Source organism: Euleptes europaea, chromosome 2 (assembly GCF_029931775.1).
Source record: "Euleptes europaea isolate rEulEur1 chromosome 2, rEulEur1.hap1, whole genome shotgun sequence".
In the NCBI taxonomy this organism is placed as follows: domain Eukaryota; kingdom Metazoa; phylum Chordata; class Lepidosauria; order Squamata; family Sphaerodactylidae; genus Euleptes; species Euleptes europaea.
The window spans coordinates 57,350,273-57,371,476 of NC_079313.1; the positions used below are offsets into that span (position 1 = coordinate 57,350,273).

Below are 21,204 nucleotides of genomic sequence, written 5' to 3' on the forward strand. Positions count from 1 at the left end.
GAAATACTAGTAGCCTATTAATGGAAGCTTTAATTAGGTACTTCAAGATGTGTGACTAAGAAAATAAATAGACAGGATAATAACATATAGACAATGCATGGTGATTCTTGATGTTTTAATGTTTTTATTTCATTATTGTAATAGAAAAAGCAACGAAGAAGCTAAAAAAGAGAGACAGAGATTATCAAGCCTTAATGTAATGGAACCAAGCCTCCTCCAATTTTATATTTCTCGACAGTGGCTAAATAAATTCCGGACCTTTGCAGAACCGGGACCTATTTCAAATAATGACTTCCTCTGTATTCATGGAGGTGAGAGTTCAATTTTGATGAAATGTCTTTTTAATCCTAAAATGGCAAGTCCTTCTGTTTTGCTTTACCTTGGCTATTTTGCAGTGATTTACTTGGGCAGCTCATTCCTGAGCCTTTCAGCAGCCGGGGACGGCGTAGCTGAGGCGCTGCCACGGCACCTCCACAAAGGTTCCCCGGCCGCTGAAAGGCAAAAAATAAATAAATAATAATAAAAAACATTAAAAAACACCTTTTAAAAGTTTAAAAATCAAAAATGGGGAATTTTCCCCATTGAGAACAGCAAGGCTGCGCCAGGAAAAACCTGGCACAGCAACGATATTGCTGGAGCCCATCCTGGATAGGCTGTGGAAGGTAATGTCAGCTCTGCCCCTGGAAAATCCCCCCCCCCACGCTGGCACCGCATGTCTTTTCCGGGATTTAGGTCCCGGAGAGAATGTGCTGCTGCGGGGGGGGGGGGGGATGGCGTGCAGTTCCACAGCGCCCAGGCACTGACAGAACTGCTGTCGCTGCCAGCGTAAGTGCCTCTTATCATGGAATAAGAGGCACTTATGGTAGCAGAGGAGTCACGCTGCCTTCTGAGCCCAATTGGCCCCAAGGCTCAGGAATGAGCTCTAATTATCATGTACTGCTGAATAAATTCAGTAAAGATTTTAACACACAGTATGATTTACTTATTAATTTGCTGAAAAATAGGTTTATATAGAAAACAAATGAAATGAAAACAAAAAAGACCCAAGATAGAAGCCTTAAATCAACCACATGTATTTTGAGAGATTGTTTTACATCCTTTCTGAAAATATAGCCTTTTAAACATGCTTTAGAAGAAGGCTCCAAAGCTTTTGTAGGTCTCCCCCCCAAAAAGCTTTGTTTCTCTCGTGTCACTGTGTCAAATGATAATGGTTACCAACTATAGGGCGGGCAGCAATATGAAGTTGTAGATACAGCAATATGAAGCAATATGAAGTTGTAGATTGGTGTATGAAAGTAGTAGCAGTTAACTGTTATGCAAATCAAGTTACTTATCATAGCTATATTTCAAGGTAATATCTAGCAGAATTTATCCACTTGGTTTTGAGACCAAGTTATACAATTCTGCTGATAATTCAGACTGCTCAACTTCTGGAAAAAAAATTCATTTTCATTTGTGTTCTAAAAATAAGGCTTTTTGAACCATAATTTATTTTTATGTAACATTTGCTGTAACTACAGAGAACAGTAAAACTTCTCAAACTTTTCTTTATTTCACAGGAGTTCCTCCACACAAGGCTACTTCTATAGAGGACCTAATAATAATGCTACCTCAAAACATCTGGGATAACCTGTATAGCAGGTAGGCTTCCATTTGCTGTAAGGTGAAATTGAATGCTTTTGATGTTTGGTCCATATGCTAAGGAAATATCATAGGAGGACAAGTAGGTACTTGTATCTATGAAGTATGCACACGGCGTTGTACAAAACATTACCTTTCTTAACAATACCTGTTCACTACAATACACTTTTCCCCATAGAAGACAGATTTTCTGTTCACTTTTGCTAATCTTCTACCTCTATCAAGATGCTAGAATTGTTTCATAATAACTTTATCCAAGGATTAACTTCTCTGCCTCTAAAACAGTGGGTTTGATCAATTAAAAGATTAAACCCATAAGCCTCACAAATTTCTCCTAAAAGTACATTGGGCGTCTCACTGTAACCATTGCACTTAATATAGGGGTAAGCAGACCATGGATCTTAGTCATTTATGTGTAGCCCTTCAGTTTGGTGGTCCATAATATATCAGTTTTACCTTTTAGAGATTTCTAAAAATAAGAAAAAAAGGTTGGGAACAAAGGAGTAAAAAGAAGCCCAAATGGGTTGAATCTCAACATGTCAAAACATTTCAAGAACTGACTGAAGTGACGTTGGGCTGCCAGTGACACAGCCGCTGTACTACCTCCCCCCCACACACACACATCAGGGCACAAAAGAGAGGAGGGCAGAGTGCATGGGAGTGGTGTGGGGACAGTGGGCAATAGCCAGCCTGCCAGCCAGGGACCAGACACCAAAGTGATGTTATGACAGCTAGCCTGACTTTGGCTGAGGTGCTCTGGGCTGAACTCTGGTGGTGCTTTGCTTCTGCAGTTTAGAGACTGGATCTACTGCTGCTGAAACCTGTCGGGAGATGGACAGAGTTAAGAGTGTGAGTTAGCTTGGTGTCATCCCTATTTTGTGTTATGATAATAAAGGATTACTTACCCGTAGCAACTGATGAGTGGGGCATCCTCTCCTAAAAGGAAACTGATAGGCAAAAGGGAATTTTGCATGCCAAACCCTGCCCATATCTGACACTAACCTGATTAGAGAGTACTAACAACTTATCTATTTTACTGTATGTCACATAATATACAAAAAATAACAGAAATACTATTCATATTTTACTTCAAAATACTTTATCATGGGGTAAAAAATCCACATGATAAAAATCCACATGTAGCCTTTAAAACCTCAAAAAACTATCAGAATTGATGTTTTAAAATGTTATGTGGTACAGTATCATTATATATGATTTAGATTCAAATGTAAGAATTGGCTTTCAGGATAGATGTTCCCAGGCCTCTTCAGACATCATTTGTTTCTCACAGATGTGATTCTAATTCCAAAAGAAGCATGATTATAAAGGAATCCCCCTTTACTACCTAACCAATAAAAATGCTGTTAAACAGATGATTGAAACAAAACCTTTATTTTCTTCATAAAGATTTTTAGAAAGCTGTCATCTTTTTGGAGGCCTTCCCTGCTTGGGGGTGGGGGGGAACTATCAGACAGATGAAACTAGACATGCAGGACTCTCATTTTTTTTACAGGATTTATCATGCAAATTAAAAATATGTATTCTGAAAATTGCTATAAGATAATGATGAATCAGAGCCTGTTTCTCATAGTTCACAGTGATACACTGTCTTTAATATAGAAAGGTTTGTTTCTAGTGACCAAATGCAAGTAGATATGTAGACAGTAGGAGCAGAAGAAATGGGGTTCACATTGAGAAAAACTTAGGTGGTGTAATATATAACTTTTGACATATCTACTGTTTACAGTAAAAAAGATGGGTAATGATTTAAAATATTGTTACAGGTATGGTGGAGGACCAGCTGTTAACCATTTATATGTTTGTCATACCTGTCAAATGGAAACAGAGAAAATAGAGAAACGAAGGAAAACTGAATTGGAAATGTTTATTCGGGTAATATGTTCCTTCTTTCTTATCAAAGAAGCATAATTTCATGTCTAAATGTTGTTTACTTGATTTCATAGATTCTTGATACTACCGTGTTTCCCCGAAAATAAGACATACCCATAAAATAAGCCATAGCAGCATTTCTAAGCATTTGCTTAATATAAGCCATACCCCGAAAATAAGGCACCCCGGGGCTGGTGTGGAGAAGACCAGGAGGAGCCCAGCTCAGCAGAGGCGGTCTCCCGCAGCCGCTTCAAAGGCCCTGCAACCAGCGCGCCCGGGCCTCTGGGGGCGGGGAAGACAGGAGGAGCCCAGCTGAGCAGATGCAGTCTCCCACTTCAAAGGCCCGGCAACCAGAGCGCCCGGGCCTCTGGGGGCGGGACCGGAAGGGGGTGGTAAGGGGAGAACGGGAGCCGAGAGGGAGGACAGTTCTGATTCCCTCGGAATAAGACATCCCCTGAAAATAAGCCATAGTGTGTCTTCTTGAGGAAAAATAAATATAAGACAGTGTCTTATTTTCGGGGAAACACGGTATGAACAGACAATGCAGATCTTTCAACAAATCTGAAAATGCCTCATGTCTGCAGAAACAATCTAAAACAAAAATATATTGGGGCAGTTAACTCCTCCCACCCCCCACCCCCAATAACAGAAGCAGCACGTGCACCTCTAAAAAACAAATGCCTTCGACAGTGGCCATTGCAGGAGTTGCTAGGCAACCACTACAGTATTTGCCAGCCTACAAGCTACCAGAAAACTTTTACAACTTGGCCACTCTTTTCCGAGGGAGAGCCTGGTGGGGAGGGGGGAAAGGAGAAAAGCTGAGAGCCGGTACGGTATAGTGATTGGCATGTCTGAATAGGATTTGGTGGACCCAGGTTCAAATCCCCACTCTGCCATAGAAGTTTTCTGGGTAATCGTAGCCTAATTACCTCTGATCTGTTGTGAAAAAAGAATTATGTAAGCTGCTTTGAGTCCCTATTGGGGGAAACATGGGGTATAAAGTAAATAAACTGGAGACTGGGGTGAAGATAAAAGAAAGGTTGGTTGGGGAGTGGGAAAGAGAAGGAAACGGGAGGAAAAAAAAGAAATAAAGTGGGGAACATGATTCAGGGGGAAATGAAGTAACTCCTGCAACTCCTTGTGCCCTGCTTGTATTGTATCTATAACACAGTTTGTTTTATGTCTTTCAGCTCAACAGAGCATTCCAAGAGGAGGAATCTCCATCCATATTCTATTGTATAAGTATGCAGTGGTTTAGAGAATGGGAAGGGTTTGTGAAGGGCAAGGACAGTGGTGAGTGGCTTTTGGAACTCTACCAGGGAGATAATGTGCATTTTATAGCATGTGCTTGTTTTGAATGCCTCAAAAATTGCTGTGGTGATATTCTGTCAGTGAACAGAAATAACTTTTCTGGCAGTATAAAAATAATAATAGAAAGAAGAACCTGATGAATAATTTCCTACATTGCAAGAGCTCACATTGGTATCTACTATGTCCTGCTATTAAATCAATCAAGGACACCTTGTTTGTTTGCAAGCATATTTCTAAATATAAATATTTAAATAGTAAATATTTTGTGTGTGTTAAGTGCTGTTTTTAATGTTTGACATGTTTTAAGGTGACCTGCCTTGGGGACCCTGAGTTGGGTTGAAAGGTGGCATAGAAATGTTTTAAATAAAGCCCCAATTTAAAGCTGCATTTTAAGATCTCCACAAGGATTGTGGATAGTTTGCTTACGAATCACTGTTCTGAAGTATTTACAAAACAACAAAAAAGCAGGGTAGCCGCTGAAGAGAAGTCCAGCAGAAGATGTCCAGTTCCTTGTATGTTTGAAGATGAGTTCATTGGATTGTGTGTCCGGAGCCTAATCACAATTAAAATGTCATAAGCACTAGGGCCAGGACATGCGACTTAAGCACTGCATAAGAAAGCAAAAATAGAAGTGTGTGTGAAATTTGTCATATCTTTTAAAACCATTAAATATTTTTCACTTTCACTAGATCCTCCGGGTCCCATTGACAATAGCAAAATTGCTGTCAGTAAATGTGGAACTGTTCTCTTGAAGCAAGGTATGGGCCTACTGATAATCTCTCTGGCTTGCAGCAATTCTCCTTTTGGCTTCAGTGTTGTTGTGCTTGTATCACTGGCGTTTTATCTCTATTTTTGTTGTATATTTGCTACATTGGTAATATTCAAACACTTTGGCCACAGTTCTCTAGTTTGCTCAGTTTTTCAGTTTTTCTAGCTTCCACTATAAACCAGAACAGTAAGTTAACAATCTGATACTTTGGAGAAATATCTTGTATCCAACATACTTTACTGCATATTATTGAAAGCAAATAGTGTTTGACCATGACAATTCTCGCCTAAGACTAAATATGTGTACTCTTTACATATTTGCTTTATAGTACATGTTTTGGCATCTATTCTAGTATTGATTAATGAGTTTCACAATTTTTTGTTTTTCAAAAATGCAGTTTTTTAGCCCTCCTGGTTTGTTTCTTAAAAAAAAAAAAAGAAATCCTTCTAGAAATGTGCAGGTTGAAGCTGTTCATGCTTCAAACCAAACAGCAACAGGCAAGTCTTCAGGGATTAGAATTTTTTCTCTCCTCAGTGATTCTTGTACCTTTTGTTGTTCTGACTTTCTTTTGAGTTGTAATATTTAGTTGTGAGAATGTATTTGAATATTTTATATCACTTGCAAAACAGGACTCCAAGCAGCTTACAAAAAAAATATCTAAAATCGCGGTGTAACGATAAAAGAGGAGCAGTTGCTAAGCACGTAATTTGTAATTGAATTGGAGTACATGCATATTATAAAAATTGAGGATTACATTGTCACCTCAAATAAGATCATTCATAGTCTGTTGGGCTTGCATTTCCCGGGATCAGGGCTGAAACACTCTGCCTTTTTAAGAAAATTTGAACAAATAGTTATCTATCTCATTTTCATCTTACCCTTCCTCCAAATAGCTCAGGGCAGCATTCTCCCCAGCTCCATTTTATCCTCACAACAACCTTGTACAGTGGTTAGGCTGTGGCACTGCCTGGCCCAGTTTCACTCAACAAGCTTTACAACAAAAGGAATGTGAACATCAGTTGTACCTTTACAAAAAACAAAAACTTGATGTTTTTCAGGAGCTGATTCTGGACAGATTTCTGAGGAAACATGGAATTTTCTCCAATCAATTTATGAGGGAGGACCGGAAATCATATTGCGACCACCTGTTCCTCAAATTGAACCTGAGCCATTAGAAACTGAAGATAAGATTGAATTAGAAACACACAGTCTGTAAACATCAACACAAGGATGATTTTTCGTGAGATTCTTTATATTGGACATACATTCCCAGATCTCGTCTATACCGTTATTTTACTTTGGTTTCCCAGAAGAGGGAACATGATGTTAGGTATTATTGCATTAGTGGAAGAATGAATCTGTACTTGTAATATAAAAATTCTAATAATTTGCTACAGCCTTTAAAGAGACTGGTCTCAGACTGACAAATGTACCTTTCCAGTGATACATAATTGTATGTGCAAAGAAGCGATGAAGGATTTAATCATTATTTTCTAATATCTCTGCATTTCCAGGCTGTTTTTAATCACGTTTTGTCATGACTAGGATTAAAAAATGCATATTTTAAACAGATAGGGGTAATATGGTGAGGAATTGATTTAATGTCCTATGAAAACTCAGGAAAAGCTGTTTTGCTTTTATTTGCACTGCACTGTAGAAAAATAATGAAATAATTTTCAAATGCTTTTCTTACATCAAATACCGTATTTTTTGCTCCATAAGACGCACTTTTTTCCTCCTCAAAAGTGAGGGGAAATGTCTGCGTCTTATGGAGTGGATGCCGGCTGGGCGCGTGCGAGCCGGCGCTCCCCGCCCCGACGGCCAGCTGGGAGGCGGGCGGGGCGCACAGAGGTGGCCGGCTCTGTGCGGCCCTGCCTGCCTCCCAGCTGGCCGTCCGGGCGAGGAACTCGACTCGCGCCGTCCCGATGCGCACGCGCCCAGCCGGCATTCACTCCATAAGACAAGTTTTTAGAGGAGGAAAACAAGATTTTTTTCTTGTTTTCCTCCTCTAAAAACTAGGTGTGTCTTATGGTCAGGTGCGTCCTATGGAGCGAAAAATACGGTATGTTAATTTAGAGGAACACTGTCAGTTAGCATATATAAGTAATTTATTGCCTACTGCTTAAACCTGATATAAAAGAGTAATAGTAACTGAACAAAACCATAGGCACTAGGATTGTTTTGAGAGCATGATGTTGGTATGTTAATGGCTTGTGTGCCTGAGATATTTTCTAGCCTTTTAAAATTAAATGCATCTATAATACTTGTGGGAAAATATCTTATTGTACAGTTATGCAATGATCATTGGCATGATTTATGATGTCAGGCATTGAATGGATACACTAAGAAAGATTGCAAAAGCATTCTGGTTTATTCATATTGAAATGTTGAATGTTGCCCAATGCTTTTCTTTCTCCTTGAACGTTGCTACTATATAAGCAATATTATTCTATGCTAGTTCAATAAAAACAATCTTAAAATGGTTAAAATATTTGAACTTAAAAGCATGATGAAATTTCATATTAGGAGTATGTATTACATATCAATGTTGCATTAATATTTATTTCTGTGGCACACAGTGTAATTTCATAAAATAAAGGAAAGATCAGTTTTGAATTGAGAAACCTCAATGCATATTAAGCTTTGAGTCGTTGTGACATATTGATAGTACTAATGGTGCAACTGGAGAATGAAAGAGTAACTGCTGCTGCAGAATATACTCAACCTATTTCAGTTCTGGTAATCGTGAAGAAAACACTTCTTTGTGATCATTCAGATTTTCAGTGCAAAGTAAATATATTTTTCAGAGTAATAAACCAGTCTTCAGTATTATAACACTCAGGCAGAAGGTAGATCTAGTCTGAAATCTGTTGTTTTTGCCTACAGCACCCTTACTATGGAATAAGCCCTAAGGAGCCCAATGGGACTTGCTTCTGAGTAAACATGCTGAGAATTGTATTAAATTGTAGTTACAAGCAGGGTGGATTTGATTTAAATCAAATCGATTTAAATCACGATTTAAATCACTAGTCAGTAAGACTACATTTAAATCATGGTTTTCTACATAAAGACTCATTCTTGCTGGTATAATCTTAATATTTACAACCAGATGATTTTTAGAATAATAACCTTTCAGATTAATTTTACAGTTATATTAAAAATACTAATTGGTTTATACTATTAGAAATACATAGATAATACACCTTGTAATATTTCATAATTATCTTCAGTTTCATTTGGACCACCATGCTTTGCATTTCTTTGTTGCAGTGTTTGCATTTTGCACGCATGCCTTCCTTACCCATAGGTAGTGGAACTTCATTAAAATATTCCCAAACTGGGTCTCTTTTATGGCTTGCTACCATTATAGATTTTCTCTTCCAGGGAGAGAATAATATGGTAAACCTCAGGCTATACATACCAGGATCACAAGATTTATATTCTGCTCAAAAGGTTTCACATTCACTTTTATTGCTTGCCCCTTCCTGCTCACACTTAGCTCCTTGTGCAGATCTATTCCACTTCAAAGAATCTTCTATTCATTGAATGTCTTGAAACTTAGCACATAAGAGATAATAAGGAGTTGATTCTCTGTACATAGATTTACAAAGGAACCATGGGATTAAGGTCTTTTTCTCAACGCTGTTTATTTTATAACATTTTGCTGTGAAGAAGAGGCATGTTACTCTGCAGACACAAACTCAGTTTTGAGAACTACAAAACCAAGTATCTGTGATATCTTCTAGATAGAAAAATTGCCCAAAACATTCTTACAGAAACATTGTGAATGGATTAATGGAATTCATTTACTAAAAAATGTGAACATTGCATGAATATACAGCCTCATGTTACATAATTAAAAACTAACCCTTATTTCATGATGAATAACCTTTGGACAATAATGTATCTTAAACAGAAAACTATCTTTAGATTGTTCCTCAAAAAGCATTTTATTTTAAAAATCTGATTTAAATCAAAAAAATTGATTAAAATTGATTTTTATCCACCCTGCTTACAAGTGCTAAATAACAAGTGTTTTATCCTTATCTAGATGTAAAATACTGAAGGCACTAGCAGTTTGACCTTACTGAGAAAGTCCCAAACATATAACTGCTCTTAAATGTTCATGGGAGATCATTACACAGTTTAGATTTGTGTTAACTGGAAATACTGAGTTTGGGACTGGATCTACCTTTTGCCTGTTTGTTAGAAGAAAAATTGAAGAGGAGTTTAGTACTTTGATGGACGTAAGTAGAAAGCAAAATAATACTTTTCAGGCCTTTGTAAAACTGCTGGCGTTGGTATTTTCCATGGGAGGCATCTTTTATTTTTTTGTTTTTTGGTGCCCTGGCTTGCTGGGAAAATCCATTCTGTGCCTGCTGAAGCATTCTTCAGAGACCCTATGGGATGCTTTTACACTATGGCTTGATGTTTCCCACCCTGTCCTTTTTGTTTTGTGTCATTTAGGTTAATCAATAATATTATGTGGTGTCTTTTAAAACTGGCATACAAAGGAAAGGGATGCTGTTTTTCTGTTGAACCTAAAACATGGTAGCTGTCCTTTCAGAAATATGTTTGTACATGTCAGACTATGGAGACCACTGCATGGGTAGGAGCTAGAAATACATATAATATCTAAATCCAAGAGGAAGGAACTGACTTCATGTGATGACTTGCCTGTCCATGCCACAGCTATACTAGGGGTATATCTGTTCAGATGGCTGAGGTATATCTATCCACAGCAACATATCCAGAATTAATAAAGTTGTAAACAGAGAACAAAATATAAATGGGTATATTTAAATCACTTCATGAATCTTGGCTTTGTTATCAAATGCTTAAGTCTAAAAGCCTTGCCTTCTATAACAAGATAGTATAGTAGTTGTCAATGTTCTTTTTTTGCTGTCAAGTCACAACTGACTTATGGTAACCCCATAGGCTTTTCAAGATAAGAGACATTCAGAGGTAGTTTGCCATTGCCTGCCTCCATGTCACAACCCTGGTATTCTTTTGGAGGTCTCCTATCCAAATATTTGCCAGAGTCGAGGCTGAGAGTGTCTGGCCCAAGGTCACCCAGCAAGTTTCATAGTAGTGTGGGAATTTGAACCTGGGTTTCCCAGATTCTAGTTTGACATTTTAACTGCTACACCACGCTGGCTCTCTTTTCAGTGGGGTATCCTTATTTAGCAAATCCTTAGCAAATTTACCTTTTCACTCTAATGTCCATGTGATCATCTCTCCCTAGAACAATTAGTGTGCCAACTGCAATCTGCCCAACCAGATAAACGGGAAGCCGTACTGCTGTGCATGGAAATACTTCCATGCATGGAAACTTTAGATGGGATCCACCCTAACTAAAATGAATTCTGCTTTTCCTGCCAGGCATGACCAAATTGGCTCTTGAGAATTAAAAAAATAATCATAAAACCACAGGAAAATAATAAAAATTAAAGACTAAACAATTAGACCAACCTGCTCAAAAGCTGTGCAGAATGAAGATTTCAATAGATGCTGAAAGGCCTACAACAAGAGAGTCAAATAAGTGGAGGAGGTAGAGATGAAATGTTTCTGAATGAGAGAATAAACCCATTGGATTTGGGGCTGCAGTCAAATGGGCTGAGGTTTCAGTTGTCAGCTATTAAATACTAGCAAAATGCTTGTCATGGTATCTGAAAGCCTCACAAAGATCAATGGATTTGGTGCATCTCTATATGTTCACTTTGTACCCCTTATGAAGTGCCCTGATTAGAAGGCTCACCTTTAACAGTGTCATTGTCTTCAGGGCTTTTCTTCCTCCACCCCATAAGTGAGTGGCTGTTGTTTTTTGAGGAGGGAGGGGAAAGAAATCAGTGTAGGCAGGAATACCATTTTGAAGGTGGGTTAAATCCCATTCCTGTTCCTGGAGATTACAACTGAACTAAATCTGCTGTCAGGAAGCACCACATCTTTATTTGCATGGACTATTGTGGGTTCTGTTTCTTGGTCATATCGCAGTGTGACAATGCTGAAAACTTTACACTGCTTTACTAGGTTGATACCTGCACACATAGTATATGAGAGACATATACTAACCAGTATTACAACTAGAACCTATCTGACCAGATGTTTGAGTAATTGGGAATAGATTTTAGAATTTATGCACATGCCTGGTTGGGTTTGAACTGTGTGTATATGTATAGGCCGAAACGCATTTGGTATGTGGTTACAGTTATCAACCTCAGGAAATGCCATTGTGCTATTTTAATGCTTTTCAATAATTTTAACTTCTAATAAATTATATTTCCAGTGTGTGTGTGTATACACACACACACATATATACACACATGTATATGTGTATATATATATATATACACACACACATATATATATATATACACACACACATAGAGAGAGAGGGGGGGTTGGGTTTTATTCCCCTCTTCTTTCTTCCACTAGGCACAAGCAAACCATAAAGCCTCGTTTTAAGACTTTAGTCTAGATTATTAATTTAGCAGTGCTTGTACCATTTTTTTTCTTGAGAGAAGAGCTAGAGTTACAGATTATTTATGTATGAAACTATGGGAGAAAGGATACTTGATACTGCCCAACAGCCTGACCCCATTTTTATTCATGTTTTCCCAAAACACAGTACAATTTCCTTAAATTTTAGGTCACTGGTTTCTCCTGAGAAAGTGCCTCCTTGAGTATTTGCCTATTCTATGGACCTTTTAGTTACATGTTGTCTTAAAGCAAGATGTCCTGGTTACTACAGCAACAGATTCTATCCCCCTCCTTTCTGTTCAAGAATTTGAATGTTGCAGACTGTTTATTCATGGGCAAATCTCTCCAAAAGCAACTTAAAGTGCATGCTGTTTGAGATGTCAGCTCTATAAAGCAAATGCAGGCTTTTAGAATTGCCAGAATTCTAATTGCTGTTAATTCCGTTGGTTAATTAAACATTAAAGATGAATCAAAATTGCTACTTAAAGCTTCAATCTGTTGCTTAAATAGTTGCCCTCTCACTTGTGGCACATCTTAAAAGATAATTTTATGTATTAAGTCAGACTTGATTAATTGGTGTAGTATACTAGCTGAAAGAATGAACCGGAGGGTGCCTGGTTCAACACTGATCTCTGCTATTCACTAGGTGTGTTTAGATTAGTCACTCTGGTTCAGTGCACTGCCTCCATCCCACAGTATGTGGATAATACTAGCCTACTTTATAGGGGTATTGTAAGGATTACTGAGATCAAGTATGTGAAGTGCTTTCTTCTCTGGTTGTATTTGCTCTTTACATTTCCCCATTGCTATCCTGGTTATGGGCACCAAGAGTGAGATTATAGTCCAGGGGTCCCAAATATTTTTGAGCCTTCAGGTACCTTTGGAATTCTAATACAGTGTAGTTGCTGCAGGAGGCAGAGCCAACCTCAAAACGGCTGCCACAGAAGGCAGAACCAGCCACAAAACATTAGGGAGAGAAGTCATGCATAGGGACTCAGGCAGAAGCTGTTTAATAGGATGCCATTTATTTATTTAATTTTTAGGGTGCCAAAGCCAGGTTCAGAGCTGCTTACAACCTGATAAAATGAACATATTGTTTAAAAATATTTTCTTGTATATGTACAGCTTACCTTAAGTCATGCAGTGAAGATCCTTGTCCTGTGGTGGCAGCAGCTGCCAAAACTACTTAAAAAAATACACAGCCCATAAGAGCTCCAGTGGCCAATCAGAACCCCTGATGGATAAAAACAATGCCTGGCTTTGCCCACTGTCTAAAAAACTAAGGTGCCAAGAAAGCCATGATGGAGACCCGTTATAGTCCCAAGGAAGAACTAGGTGACACATTATTTTTGATATCTTCAGAAGAAAAAACACACACTAAGCAATGGCTTGGATCCACCAGACCAATTTAACAGAAGATTTCAGCCCACACAGAATGACTTTTTCACTTCCCCCTCCTGCTGTAGCTCAAAATGCCCCCAAATGCTACTCTTCAGATAGGGTTGCCAGGTCCCTCTTTGCCACTGGTGGGAGGTTTTGGGGGTGGAGCCAAAGGAGGTCAGGGTTTAGGGAGGGGAGGGACTTCAATGCCATAGCGTCCAATTGACAAAGCGGCTATTTTCTCCAGGTGAACTGATCTCTATTGGCTGGAGATCGGTTGTAATAGCAGGAGATCTCCAGCTAGTACCTGGAGGTTGGCAACCCTATCTTCAGATTACCCTTCTGCCAGCAGAAATGGGTCCAAGGCTATGTAGCCTAGTTACAATAAATTAATTCATTTTGAGTAACTCTGTTTTATCCTATAGTATTCTAAACATTTATTGAAAGTGTATGCTTTTCATTATAAATGGATGAAGTGAGTTTCACTTACATTTTCATCGTAAAATATCTACACATTTAAAAAGGTAAAGTGTTGTCAAAATAATTTAATTAAATATTCACTAAATGTTAAAATAACTGGACAACAGTAGTGAAATCACTGAAGCACCCTATATACCACTGTTCAGAAAAATCAGATAATCTTTGCACCTTTATATAAGATTTCTTAGATTTCTCCTTTTTCTTTTTAAAGAAAATAACAATTAATATTATGCATATTCCTAAATTGCTAAGGGTTAGAAATTTATTGGGTTTTACAAAACTTAAAATGTGATTACCATAGCCGCTCTCCTATAGTTGTATTATGCGTGTCTTACTAATGAATTGTAAGACACTTTCAGTTACCACTGTATTTTTAAACCACTGTGATACATTTTTACTAATGAATCATGCAGCCGTATCCTATATGTGTTTGAGAAGGCTCACTGAGTTTAAGGGATGTTACTTTGCTTACATAGGACTGTAACCTTAATTTATTTTATGAGGATTTCCCATTGTTAAGTTATGACAGTATTTGGTTGAATTAAAATCCGTAGAAAACAAATTACTGGAGTCAATACAAAATCCATGCTGTTTTTTCAAATAGCCAATGTTGAGTACTGGTTTAGAATATTGGGCTCAGACTTTGGAAATCTTGGTTCAAATCCCCTCATCCATGAAGCTCTTTGGGTAATCTTGAGCTGATCAAACATTCTCAGCCTAACCTACCTGACAAGATTGTTGTGAGGATAACATGGAGGAACAACCACATATGGTACCCCGAGTTCCTCAAAGGAAAGGTGAGATAAAAATGTGCCCCCCCCCCCAAAAAATCTGCTTACTTATGTAAAGATTTTGAGGAACCACCCAAACACAGGCAGCCCAGTGGTAGGGGAGAAGAAGGGTAATTTGTAAAACACACTTGGAAAGAGAAGTGAGAGAATAAAACCAACGATGATGTGGCAGCTGAAACACTGTTTTAATCTGCCCAGCCAATCAGCTCTCCAGTGGCCAAATGGAATCCCTGCTGAGCAAGAGCCCCACATAACGCCACCCACTTTCTAAACATACTTGATGGGTGCCAGTAAAGTTGTTGGTGGGCACCCTGGCATTGCAAGCACTGTGTTGAGGACCCCTGCCATAACATCATGACCAGAAACATCCCTACCCTTTTTGTTTTTTTATCATGTATCCTGATAAAGAGCTCTGAAGAATTTGAAAGGTTGCACAGTTTGGTCAGTCCTCATAAAAGGTAATATTTGGATTTCAGTTCAGCTCTTCCCCCTTGCTATTAAAAACTAGCACTTACACAGCAACTTTACTTTTTTTTTCTTGATCATAATGGTTGTGGTGGTACAAAGGGAGATGAGTTTATTGAGGTTTGTTGGGCTTTCCAAGTCATTACATATATATTGTTACTTCAATATTTCTCCCATCATGGAATCCAACAAAGCATGCATAGGATTCTCATGAGGTTTTACATCTTGACACTAATCAAACCTAGACTTGCTTAGCCTTAGCAAACTTGCTGTACAATGCGGCTTCCAACCATACCCTAGCAAATACATAGAAATATACATTACATAGAGGGATCTTAATCTGAAACATGATCTGTTAGCAGTTTTCCAAATATAACAAAAGACATGTTTTAAAAATTTCAGATTTAATTCTTGTAACACATTTTAATATTGCTTGACAATCAGTTCCAATTCTGATGTAAAATGGTACTTTAGGCATATGAAACAAGAATATTCTCTTCATTTGGTTTGATGTTCACTCAACAAGTTTTTGTTAGTGTTAAGATATGATGAATAAGACAAACAAAATTCTGCAAAGTCCTACTGGTTATCTAATCTTACAATACTATCCTAAGCAGAGTTACATCCTTTGAAGTCCATTGATTTCAGTGGACTTAGAAGGGTGTGACTGTGCTTAGGATGGCAGTGATGCGCCTGTTCTCTTTGGCAACAACCTGCAATGCTTTTACAGTAAATAAGAGACCATTAAAATAAATATTTTTCTCCTACAATTAACTGTAGTTCCATTTCAGATCCAGAATGCTACTTACATTTCACTTAGGAGCATTTTAAATTTGCATGGTTTTATTCTAAATGACACTCTATATCCTTGGAAATGTTTTTTCAGTATATTAATTAAATAATTCCAGTTTAATATGCAACACTCAAAGCAAATTAATTCACTGAACTTCAGTTACGTGTTTGGCAATCACAACTCGTTACTTGTTTACAATTACAGGTATGTTTTGGTATTCGTATATAAGCAAGACATTAATTAGTGCACTATTTGTGATTAGTGTGATCTTTGAAGGTGGTTAGGTATAGCTGTTCCACAGACTACTGCTTTACATGCAAAGTGTACCTATCAGGTTTTTGCCTTCCCCAGAATCAGAGAGGGGAGAAAAGATGGCTGATGATTCAGGAATCATTGGCTGTCACAGCACTTAATTTTTTCCCTTTAACAGAATCTTCATAGCGTAAGACTGCAATGCTAAAGACACCTGGGAAATATAAACTGGATGGGATATGTACGAATACTTCATTTTTACTTTTACACCCCCGTTATTTTTGATATTTCTTCAGAAATTGTTTATGGGCCTACACAGGAGTTGGAAAGGAAAATGTTTTGAAGGTTCAGCCATAATCATAGGGTCTTAGTCATTGTTTGAGTGCAATCTGGGACTCTCAGGTTTGAATCTCTACTCTGCCATGGAAGCTTGCTGGGTGGTCTTGGGCCAGCCTCCCTATCTCAGCCTAGCACCCCTCAAGTTTGTTATGATAAAATGGAAGAGGAGAGGTAATACACTACTGGGAGGGGAGCAAGGTATAATAATCTAAAGAAACTTCTTTTGTTTAACAGCTACTAAGAAAACATGTTGGAAGTACTTTAGGTTCCCTGCAATTTGGTACCTACGGTATGAAATTTCCATGAAGCTGTGGAGCTATGATTGCAGCTCTAGGTATATTTGCTTAGAATGCATATGAGTATCTTTGTGGCTAACTTTTAATGTAAGAATCTGGCACTTTAAACAAATTTATTGTTACATGCTTTTGTGAACAAAATCCTACTTTGTCAGACGAATGCAATTTTATATCCACTTTACACCTGTTACATCATTATCCGACAAACTGGGGTCATAAAAGGTTATGATACAGTAAAAGCGCTAGTCTGTTAAGGTGCCTCTTGTTAGTGTGGCTGCAGCAGACTAACATAGCCAAGCCACCTTACTAGAATTTAGTCTTTTAAAACTTTTTGTTGACTCCCTAGAGATCTGAAGACGGTGCCTGGAAATGGTAGAGTTCAACAGGGATATGCTGTCAGAGTCCACTCGCTGATGTTGCCTTATCCTCCAGGACAACTGATACCTGTAGTTTGGGGTTCAATTGTAATTCCAGAACTTCAGGCTCTGCCTGAAGGTTGGCAACTGTAAGAGTGGGCCCCATTTTGAAATGTATTATATTCTTCAGGTCCCACTAGCAAATTAACTTTGGGCTCCTTTCTCCCCAACTTAATGGAATTAAATTAAATTTTTAAACATTGATAGCATTATTGATCAATAGGCCGTACTTTGTGGTAATTTCATACAGCATGCACCTGTAGACCAAAATTACCATCTGACTTGGGCCAAGGTTGTTTGAAAGAAAGGAGGGTTTGTAAAAATCTTAAACAAAAAGACCCTCAAGCCTGGATGTGTCGTTTTGGAACGCTTGACACACACTCGAGAACCACTGCCAGAATGGGTAAAATCAACAACCGCCATACATGCACCTTCTCCGTTGAATGGCCTGCCTGATGAGGTCGGGAAGGCTTCCACTCTCCTGGCTTTTCACGAACTACACAAAACGTTAAAGACGGCTTTTATATGTAGGCAATATAGTCGCGCTGTACTAAATGTTTCACAAGGTTACTTGGATAAATTATTAGGGACTATATATTATTATAAATTATTAGGGACTATACTGTATACTACTGTGTATAGCTTGCTGAAACTAGGATCTATTATATATATATATATATATTTGAATAAATTAATGTGTTACGTTAATACTTATGCTTTGCTTCAGTTCTGTTTTTAGACATCCGGTTGGTTCTACAATTCCTATTAAGTTGTTCCTTGAACGTCCCATCCTGTCGACTGTATTGAGTCCAAGTGAGAAAGGCGGACTATTTAATAACACAAATAAAATAAACGAATAACCAAGAACTATTTTTGAGGCAGTCGCTTTTCGAATGGTTTCCTTGTTCTTTATAGTGCTTTATACTGTGTTTGCTGGTTTGGATGCCGCCAAGTGGCAAAGAATTGCGGGATGTATTTTTTTTTGGGGGGGGGGAGGAGGGAAATACGAGTCATGTTAAATTCACCTGCAGTCGCCGCTCCGCTCTTGTCTTCAGAGGCCGAGCATCTCCCGCCCGCCCGCTCCAGAGAGCCCAGGAATTCAAGGGGGAGTCGCGTGGCTCAGATTATACTACACAACGCGTCGTTTTCTTCAGGCCAAGGCGGTCTGAGGGTCTACCCCCACCCCACACACACACACGGGGCGGGCTCTTCTTCACTCGCCACTTACCGGACCAAAAGCCGCTGTCGGCTCAGCTGCTCGTGCCGGGCGACTCCGTCTTACCCTCCGATCAGCCGCCCTCTCGTCTAACCAGCAGGGGGAGCTGCAGGGAGCGGCCCCCTCTTGCTCGCTGCACAGGGGATTGGAGGGGGGAGGGGTAGGAAGCGGAAGAGGAGCTGCATAGCGACGCTGAGGGGAACCAAGCAGGCGCTGTGTTGGGGGGGGGGGGGAACAGGCGCTGACGTCTGGTGGGGGCTGCGTGAGAGCGAAGGGGGGGGGAAAGAAGCGATGGCTTCGTTTCCAACGGACTAAGTTCTTCGTCTCCCGGCAACCAGGTCAGAGCTCCTTTCTCGGGTGCGAGGGCGGCGGCAGTGGGGGGGGGGGGGAAAGAGAAATAAAGCTAAGCGAGGCAGAAGAACCCGGATGGTGCTGAGTTCGCGCGAGGGGAGGAGGGAAGAAAAGACGAGGCGGCTGGTATTATAGCCCCACGTGACCAGCGCGTGCGGGAGGAGGCTCGCGCGCCTCGTTCGAATCCCGGCAGTTCCAACAGAGCGGGGGTGGTGGTGGTGGGGGGGTTGTGCGCTTGCGTGACGATATCATCACCCGCTCCCTCTGTTGCCACCCTTCGCGTGCGCGAGCACGCACGCACGAGGGTCGCGGGCGCTGTTGTGTCTCTGGGACGCGGACACGTGCGCGTCGCTGCCGCCATGTTGGTTCCCGGGAGGGGTGAAGTGGGAGTTCTCGCGAGGTCAGTCCCCTTCCCGTGGGAGTTGGCCGGAGGCAGGATGGCGGCGCTGCGCTGGGAGTGATGGGTAATGGGTAACGGGTAAACCGGGAGGGAGGCGGGTGAGCGAGCGAAGGCGGGAGGGCGGTGCGGTGGGAAGGGAGTCTTTAGAGCCGGCCTCTTGCTCCGTCGACGCGCGAGGCGGAACATTACGGGGAGTTGGACTTGATAGAGTTTTGTGCGCGTCGGGCTTTTCCCCTCCCCCCCCCACAGTCCTAAGTCTGCCCTGCGGCTCTACGCCGTCCCCACCACAGTGTCCCACATAGACTTGTGGCTCCCCCCGTTGTCGCCGGCACTGCTCTCCAGCCCAGGATTCGCCGTCTTCGACTTCGCCCGATGCCTGCGGCCACCCTTGGCCCTTTCTCCTATAAAGATAGTCCTGCCCTGGTGTACCCGCTAACACTCAGTGCTTTGCTGCAAAGTATCTAGTCGGGACCATGCAGTTCCTCTGCATTGCAACTTCCCACATTGTTTATTTCTTTAGTGAACAGAGTCGCATAGTTTTCATGTTCAGCCTTTTCTGTGCTCCACATTCCTGCCTCAGTGAGTCTTATTTGCTTTGAGGTGCTCTGTTCTGTTATAACTTACTGGCCTTAAAACTTCTTTTTAACCACTAATTGCAGGGTGTTTTGAAAGAAGGTAGTGCAAGCAGAACACGCTTTTTAAATACTAGTGATGTTGCTTGTATCTGAAAGCATAGTTGTGACCACTTCCTTTTCACAATATACTTCACTACCTGTATCTTCCTTGCCACGGTTATGTGCCTGATTAACTAGTCTCTGATATGTGAATGCACACTCCCCGTTCAATTTGTTGTTTGATTTAGGTGTGTTTGACACACTATAGTACACAACGTGCTTCCTTTTTTCAATCTTACCTGTACAGTCACCTAGTTTGTGCAGTACTGACTCTCTTCTTTCTCAGAGATTTTTCCCCATCAAAAATTTAATGAGGCTTGTTGTAACTATGGTTATACTAGATTTGTGTCTTGTAATTTAGTCCAGTTGGCAAAAGTGCAACAGCAGAATGCTGTTGGGTTAATCTGGCTGTCATGTAACTTCTCGCATTTCTGCTATTTAAGTACAATTAAAGGAGTAATTTTAATTCTGTTAAATCACAGATAGATTTGCAACAATTATAAAGTTTGTAATGCACTGCAAAAGACAACAGTTCCATGCTAAAATAAAATATTTAGGTAATAGTGTAAGATTCTGAGAGTTAATAGACACCGGTTCTTGTAGGTTATCCGGGCTGTGTGACTGTGGTCTTGGTATTTTCTTTCCTGACGTTTCGCCAGCAGCTGTGGCAGGCATCTTCAGAGGAGTAACACAGCCCGGATAACCTAAAAGAACCAATGAACTCTGAAAGCCTTCGACAATATTTAGTAGACACCTTTTAGCAAATGTGATGCAATGCTGTTGTTTTAGGTACATTGATATTGTTTGATCCCTAATAATGGGGTTTCAGATATGTGTATTTCCTCCAAACTCATATCTGAAACCCATCAGTAGGGTGAAAGTTATGTGAAGTCTTCAGCACCACACTCCCCATTCTTCATTTATCCTCTCCATACACCTTTTAAATGAAGACATATTTTATTACATGTGCTAGCATATTACATACTATCTGGTAGAAATACCTGGAGGCAGGAGTAGGGGAAGTGCTTTGGAATGGTTTAAATTGTTCTTTATTGACTGGACTCAGAGGGTTACTGTAGGAGATTAGTTGTCATCAGGGAGGACAGCTTTGTGGGGTTCCACAGGGCTCAGTGTTATACCCCATGTTATTTAATCTCTGTTATCTCCTCAGAAGAAATCATTTGTAGTTTTGAAGTAGATTGTTATCAATATGCTGATGACACCCAGCTCTATATTTCTTTATCCAATGCCCCAGAGATG

The 21,204-nt window shown here is 39.9% G+C and overlaps 2 protein-coding genes across 5 annotated transcripts in view; both read left to right on the forward strand.

Moving 5' to 3' along the window:
* The window catches only part of USP33 (ubiquitin specific peptidase 33), a 41,257-nt gene extending 34,390 nt beyond the window's left edge, over positions 1-6,867 (forward strand). For both annotated transcript variants that reach the window (XM_056845599.1, XM_056845600.1), the window contains exons 18-23: positions 145-311; positions 1,560-1,641; positions 3,426-3,534; positions 4,722-4,824; positions 5,532-5,600; positions 6,670-6,867. In XM_056845599.1, the coding sequence (XP_056701577.1) occupies positions 145-311; positions 1,560-1,641; positions 3,426-3,534; positions 4,722-4,824; positions 5,532-5,600; positions 6,670-6,827 (688 nt within the window). In that variant the 3' untranslated portion in view covers positions 6,828-6,867. The remainder of the gene's footprint in view (positions 1-144; positions 312-1,559; positions 1,642-3,425; positions 3,535-4,721; positions 4,825-5,531; positions 5,601-6,669) is intronic.
* Positions 6,868-19,230: 12,363 nt separating this feature from the next.
* The window catches only part of ZZZ3 (zinc finger ZZ-type containing 3), a 62,106-nt gene continuing 60,132 nt past the window's right edge, over positions 19,231-21,204 (forward strand). For 2 of the 3 annotated variants that reach the window (XM_056845596.1, XM_056845598.1), the window contains exon 1: positions 19,279-19,334. The gene's annotated coding sequence lies outside the window, so the exon portion shown is untranslated. The other variant, XM_056845597.1, reaches the window with a different exon arrangement.